Raw genomic sequence first — 7,548 nt, 5'->3', positions numbered from 1 at the left:
AATATGAAAAACTCTTAGAGAAGACGAAAGAAAACCCTAGAAAGTGACAACACAGTGCCACAAAAGGTCACAAGAGTCTATATATAGTCCAACCAACAAAATCTAGATCCAACGGTCACAATAATGTCAGATGTAGACTAGAAATTCATCTCACAATTTAAAAAGAGTCGCTTTTCAATAACGCGTTTTTTTTTTATAAAGAATAAAATCTGGTGGCTCAAACAGCATGACTCAAAAACAATTAAGTTTGACCCAATTCAAACTAGAGAGGCCGCCCGCGACACAGGCAAACAAAACAAGCAAAAGTGTAAGAACACAGGCATCAACACCAAAAATTGTGAAAGGGATAAAAGTGAAATCTGGAGAGAGAAAGTAGAGCAAAAGATAGAGACCGGACAGAGAGAGAGAGAGAGAGAGAGAGAGAGAAAGATAGAGACAGAGAAAGAGCAGAAGTGTCCACTTTCATTGCCTTTTTTTATGATACAACAATACAAGCATCCATGACAGAACAGGGCCTCAGGGTACATCGCTACTGCAGCCTTTAAGCAGAAGAAGTAAAAATCTCTGGTCGAAAGAGAGAGAGAGAGGTGAAAAGTGAAGACAATGGAGGGGAAATATTGAAATGGAGCTCAAAAGAACAAGAAAAGAATGGTGGCAGAAAAGGGTTTTCTTGTTGGGCTAATGGGTTTTCTGAGGAGATCCATGGCTTTTATTTTTCATTGAGAAAATTGTTCAAAAATTTCATCTCTCGAATCTTTGCAAAGGAGCAGAAAACCCCTTTTTGAAGGATAAGGCAAGTAATGTAATTTGAAATCTTCTTGTTTTTGCAACTTCTCCTCCTTTTATTGAGATTTGTGTTTTGTTTTTTTCGTGATATTTTTAGATGAATGGAATGCATTATAACAAAAAATTTCCAGCCAAACGTGTTGTTGAAGTTGCCGGCGGTGGCTTTTCTTCTCCATCGGCGAAGTTCAAGAAAAATGGAAGCTTTACAAACTATGAACCCATATCTGTGCTGGATACTAGGAGTCCAAGTCCCTCCACTTCCACGTCCACTTTTTCCTCCTTTAACACTACCACCCAACAAGGATCTGTGGCCATAGCAGCCGCCGCAGACGACGGAGGCGATGGTGGAAGAAAAGAGGATGTCATGGCTGACCTGCAGCCTGGACACAATACTACTGGGTTGGAGTTGACTAATGGGGTTTCTGAAAATTTTCATCTTGGAGTTGAAGATTGGGAGAGCTTGTTGTCTGAATCTGAAGGCCAAGACTCTCTTCTCCGGTGGATTTCGACGGGCGACGTCGACGAATCTTCGTTGAGCTTGAAGCAGCTTTTACTGGCAGGAAACTCGAATGAGACCCAAGGAAATGTGGGTTGTTTTGGAGCCATTGATTCAGCCATTTCACCGGTTGGTAATGTTTTTTCAGGCTTGAATACTTCTGCTTTTGGCCTTTCTGGTTGTGGATTTTCTTTGAATGTTAACAACAATGGAAAAATTGGTCAGTTTTCGAATTCCATTAATGACAACAATAGTAAAAAATTGTTATCTTTGCCTAATGGGATGAGCTTTCATAATCAACAATATGGGAATTTGGAGCAGAAGGCTCAGATTTTTAGCCCACGTGTGGGTTTACAACAACTCCAGGTTCAAAATGCATTAAATCTGAACCCCTTGAACTTGAATTCTTTATCAAATGGTAGTGCACGGGAGAAACCGCTACACTACATCCAGCCGCCACTGAATTTTCATAACCCCAGTGCTGTGGAATTTGATTTAGGCTTTCAGAATGCGACTGTTCCATTTCTTGATCCATTGGGTTTTGGCCAACAGCCTAATTTTGTTCCTCTGCATCAGCTTCAGCAGAAGCCAATGTTGGTGCCGAAGCAGGAGGTAGCTAGCGGCAGTGGGGAGCAAATGGTGGCGCCCCACTGTCAGCAGCTGCACCAACAGAATGTAAATGATCAACTCTACAAGGCAGCTGAGTTGATTCTGGCTGGAAATTTCTCCAACGCGCAAGGGATATTGGCGCGGCTCAATCAAGTGCTTTCTCCCATTGGGAAGCCTTTTCAAAGGACTGCTTTTTATTTAAAGGAGGCTTTGCACTTAGCCCTCTTAATGCCCAACATGGGTTCCCCTCTACCGAGGATTCCCACACCATTTGATGTTATGTTCAAGATGGGTGCTTATAAGATTTTCTCCGAGGTTTCACCCCTTGTCCAGTTCATGAATTTCACGGCCAACCAGGTTATTCTTGAAGCCCTTGATAATGCTGAAGAGATTCATATTATTGATTTTGATATTGGTTTTGGTGCTCAATGGTCATCTTTTATGCAAGAGCTTCCAAGGAGTGGTCAGGGTGCTCCCTCGTTGAAAATTACTGCCTTTGCTTCTCCTTCGACCCATCATGCAGTTGAACTTAGCCTCATGCATGAAAATTTAACTCAGTTTGCTAATGATCTTCACGTTAATTTCAACCTTGAGGTGATGAATATTGATTCTTTTGATCCCAATTCTAATTCTTTATCCTCTTTCCGATCATCGAAAAATGAGACCATTGTTGTGAATTTCCCTATCTGGTCCATGGAAAGTCATCTGTCTGTTCTTCCGTCACTTCTTTGCTTTATAAAAAAACTGTCACCAAAAATAATGGTTTCACTTGATCGTGGATGTGATCGAACTGATCTCCCATTCTCGGGTCACATACTTAACTCTCTTCAGTATTATGAGGCTCTACTCAACTCTATTGAAGCTACTAATATGGCTTCAGATTCCATCAACAAAGTTGAGAAGTTCTTGTTCCAGCCTCGGATTGAAACCACTGTTTTGGGGCGTCTACGAGCCCCCAACCTGATGCCACCATGGAGTAACCTTTTTGCTTCTGCTGGTTTCTTTCATACATCAATCAGCAACTTTGCAGAAACACAAGCTGAATGTGTAGTCAAGAGAAGCCAAGTCAAAGGATTTCATGTGGAGAAGCAGCGATCATCACTCGTGCTATGCTGGCAGCATCACGCGCTTATGTCAGTGACTGCTTGGAGATGCTGAAAACACCGAGTCGATCGAGTAAAAAGGTTTGATATTGTGTTAGGTGTCCTTCCACTGTTTGATGCCATCGAGTTAATAAAGTTTGAAATTCGATGGAATCCCCTCTGATGTTCAGTTAATTTCTGTAAAATTTCATGCTTGGATTCTATGCAGTCTAGTCTTGTGGAAAACTTGTTTTCTGATAAAACAGAGTTGTGCCTCTAATGGTAGTAGTATTTTTATTAACTTGCTTATGCTTATTCATTTACATTTAGTGTAGTTCTGTTATTGTAACGGAGTCACTGATTGTAAAGGATGTGCTGCATGTGATTCAAGAAGATTTTCTTGGCAGCTGTTTAAGAGAATTGTGATTAATGAAGAAATAGGGGAGATAAAAATCCTGCAATTAGAGCCTTTTTGAGATGTTAAAGCAGAATTATGGTCCAACTTCTGTGTTTTGGCAATAAGATTTAGTGCTTGTTCGATAGTGCTTTTAAGTGTTTCTAAGTTGTGGGTCCTACGGATCGTGTGGATAATAAATGGATAGCAAGTTGTGTGTCCTTTGGAAAAGGAAGAAATAAATGTTAGGGTTGTACTTTTGTTGTAATCCCTTCTTTCTGACAGTGGACTTGCTTTTCCTCCTGTTTTCGATCAACTTCCTCCATTAAATTGTAGTGGTAGACCACATTGTCAATATTTTTTTGGCTTAAATCCTCAAGTGACCATTCCTGTAGAAGTTCAATATCAGCCATCATCTGTTGCGACGAATTATTTTAGCTCCGCCCCTAGCTTCCCTAAATGAACCTCCTCACGACAAAGATTCAACTATACTGATGTTTGACGATTGGATTTTAGTACTTCCATTTGGTTAGACAGGAACTCAGACAGATCTGTGGGATTGTTGTGTGGTGTTTGTAGTTCAAACATCAGATTAAAATGGCATATATGTTTGTTGACACGATCATATTAGGAAGGCATGGACTACATTTGGCCTCGTTTTTGTATACAGTCTAATGTTTTCTCATTCCGTATCAACTACTTTTCCTCGTATAGATTCTTTCTAGTTCAATATTACTCGGGCAAGCTAATATGCATGCTCGAATATACTTCTGATTTTAATTTTTTTGTCGTTGTTGTTGTCACATCCTCTTCATCCATCGTCTTGCATATAACATCAAGCCAGGGTCGTTCGGAGTTAAAATTTGTATTGCTTTTGTTCTTTATTGTGACATATTCAGTGCATGGAACTAGACAGGACTCTATAGATAACATTGTGCAATTTACCTTACTAAATGTGCCATTTTTGCTTTGCAATCTGCAGGATGAATTTAGGGCTTGTTTGGTAGGGATTTACATTTGTTTTTGTTTCTTGTAGGAGAGCTATTTTTATACGTTACTAAACGTGCAATTGTTGCTTTGCAATCGGCATGATGAACTTATGGGCCATTTGATAAGGCTATTATTTTGTTTTGCTTTTTGTAGAAGCGCTTCTTAAGAAAATTTTCTAGATTAACTTCTTTCAAAAAGTTTTTTGTAGTCAAACTACATATTGACAGAAAATTATTCAAACAAGATTAAAAGTAGGTTTTCTTTTTTTGAAAGCCTCGCCAAACAGATCCTTAATCGCCCTTTAATTTAAAACAATCTTACAATTATATTACATAGTTGTTTAATAATTGGTTGAATTATTATTTTAGTGAGTAACTTTAATCAATTAATTTAATCACAACACGGACTGTGATTGATTGAATTTCCCACTTGAATTCATTACATATATTTTATTGACAACATGGCAAGTGGGCTTGAATTTTAAATTTGCTTTATATATTTTAATAGATATTTTACTTCATTAACAAAGTTTGGTGAAAGTCTAAAAACTATATAAAAATTAACCAACCATAAACTCATTGGAACATGATTAATTGACAATGATGCTCATGGGCCACCACCAGAGTTAATCATATTCGGAATAATTAAAATAATCATAAAAAGAAGATTTATTTTATTAATTACTAATTTTTTAAAGGAAATTAGCATTGTTGGTCCTCAATCTATTGTCGAAGCAAAAGTTAGGTCTCCGACTTTTGGAATGGTATAAGCAGGTATCAGCCTTTCATTATAACTACACGATTACTCTTCCATTATAAAAGTGCACAAGATCTTTTTAATCTTCAATGACCTCTCGTTTAATTTCATGAAACTAGATTTTATCTATCGATTTGAGTTCGTAAGAAAATTTTGAAGTGATACATGTTTTTATTTGGGTTGCGAGATGATTATTGGCAATTTGAATGCTTTTTGTTATTTGGTGTTGATAATGCAATTGTAAGGAACTATAGGGACTCTACTTAATCATTTTAAAGATTAGGTACTAACTCGTGATTCGGATAAAAGCTTGGAGACCCAATTGCAATTTTTCCAAAGTTTAAATCAAACATCACACTAAAAGGTCAAAAGTCAAACCAAGATTGAATCATATATCGTTATTAAACATAAATTCAATCAACTTATGGCAACTAAATTTATTTTCGATTTTAATAAAAAAAGAGAATTCGATCTTCAATTTCTGATTGAACTGATCGATTGATTGGATTTGTCCTCTCATATTATATATTGAGATAAGATATGAGTTTTTTCTTAAAAGCAGATGTCCTTCCCAACCTTATCCATAAATTAATATTACGGGTTTTGTCAAACAAAACAAAACAATTTTATAATTTATTGTGCATTATTATGTCATTTTTTCCCCTTTAGGCTCTAAATGGTTTCATCATGTTTGTTTGGGAGAGGCAGCTGAAGCTTGTTAAGGTAGGCGTGACAGTTGCAATAACTCAACTTCAAGATATTATCTATGAACAATTATTTATCTTGTATACTTTTAATGAAAACTTCTAACATAAATTTAATTTTTTTGTGATATCTAAATTTTAATTCCTCTTTGCATTTGAATCCCCATATATTGTTCAAAAAAGAAGTTGAAATGTCACTTACGTCTCACATGATTAACAATCACGTTAAACCTATTAGAATATAATTTTCCTATGAAATATGTACATAGAATATACATCCACGGTTCGTATATTTTTTTAACACTTGTCAATTGTTGGTGACAATTAGGATTGTTAATGGATTGGATATAAATCGGATCTGTCTAAATCCGATATGATCCTATAATCCAACGGATATTTGATTGTTAAATTCATATTCAATTTACTATGTTATCGGATATCTAATCGATAACTCGATTCAAAATTGAAAAAACAAAAATTTTATATTAGTCAACTTCTAAGCCAATAATTAAAAGGTCCAAATATCTTTTTACCCAACTCTTGGCCCATCTATTTATAGATTATTATTTTTGATATTGTAGTGAGTATCTGGTGTGAAAAGTGAAGTCGGGAATAATGAAATTAACTCCCAGTTGGTTCCTTTGGTTGTTTAATTTATAATAAAGTAAATTAATTATTATTTTTATCTTATTTTAATTAAAAAAAATTAAAATCCCTTCAAATATTTCAATTAACAATATTATATTATTATTTATTATTTGAAATTCATGAGTAAAGTATAATATAAGTTTCAAAATGGAAAAAAAATTACGTGTAATAAGTTATGCAATAATATATAAAATATATTTTATTATTATAATAAATCGGATCAAATTATTATCGGATCGGATTGACGTATATTCATATTTGCTTCATTTAATTAACGGATTATCAAATTCGAATTTTCATCGTGCTATCAAATTAAGATTCTAAATCCATCTCCCAATAATTTTATCTGATTCGGATCAAAATCCAATTGAATATTTCTGAACACGCACTAACATCAAAGTTATATGTACATATCATCCATGATTGTGCAAATAAGATAATTGATCTGCATAAACACCAATATTAATACTTCATAATATAAGGAAAAAAAATTAAAAAAGCCAATCCTAATAATACCATGAAATATTAGAGGACCAAAGTGAATGGTTGTGACCCATTGATCGTGCCCAAGTGGTCCAACTCAGCCCAGCCAATTGTGCTACATCGCTTTCCAAATTGATTGATTGGATAATCATTATACTAATGGGTATACATCTTTTGCTTTACACAACCAATTACCAACCTATACTTATTTTGAACATTTGAAACTCATTCTCTGGTCCACTTTTGTTGCATCTCGATCCATTGAGTCGGATTATATCGTACAACTAACTATGCACTTGTGACATGAACACTGTTACGCCACTCACTAACCACCTCAACGAGGTGCCATGCGTTAGTCTGAGACATCACCGAAGATTGAGGGATGAGGCATCACATGGTGGAGGAACGCATCATCCGAGGCAATACCGAAGTGGTATACGTCTCGATGCACTTGTGAGGCACAAATACTGCCTAAGTGATACTATCCAACGCATCCTTTAACACCGAAGTGTGAGGAGACAAGGCATCACATGATGGAGGAGTGCGGAGGCCCCTTCGCCGTCAATTTCAAATATGTATCCCTGTGTCAGGATCCCCTTA

The 7,548-nt window shown here is 36.0% G+C and overlaps 1 protein-coding gene across 2 annotated transcripts; it reads left to right on the top strand.

The window, feature by feature from the left end:
- Window positions 1-296: 296 nt before the first annotated feature.
- On the top strand, window positions 297-3,444 carry LOC111380900 (scarecrow-like protein 6). 2 transcript variants are annotated; one of them, XM_023004563.1, is made up of 3 exons: window positions 299-793; window positions 884-1,411; window positions 1,859-3,444. In XM_023004563.1, exons 2-3 carry the CDS (start codon window positions 884-886, stop codon window positions 3,047-3,049), a joined length of 1,719 nt encoding a protein of 572 aa, XP_022860331.1. In that variant the 5' UTR covers window positions 299-793; the 3' UTR covers window positions 3,050-3,444. The 2 variants fall into 2 exon arrangements, with proteins under 2 accessions (XP_022860330.1, XP_022860331.1); XM_023004562.1 differs by having other exon boundaries at window positions 297-793; window positions 884-3,444.
- The last annotated feature ends 4,104 nt before the right edge of the window (window positions 3,445-7,548 follow it).

Source organism: Olea europaea, unplaced genomic scaffold (assembly GCF_002742605.1).
Source record: "Olea europaea var. sylvestris unplaced genomic scaffold, O_europaea_v1 scaffold2228, whole genome shotgun sequence".
Lineage (NCBI taxonomy): Eukaryota > Viridiplantae > Streptophyta > Magnoliopsida > Lamiales > Oleaceae > Olea > Olea europaea.
Note: the sequence above shows the minus strand (reverse complement) of the source record. Positions and strands in the feature narration are given on the sequence as shown.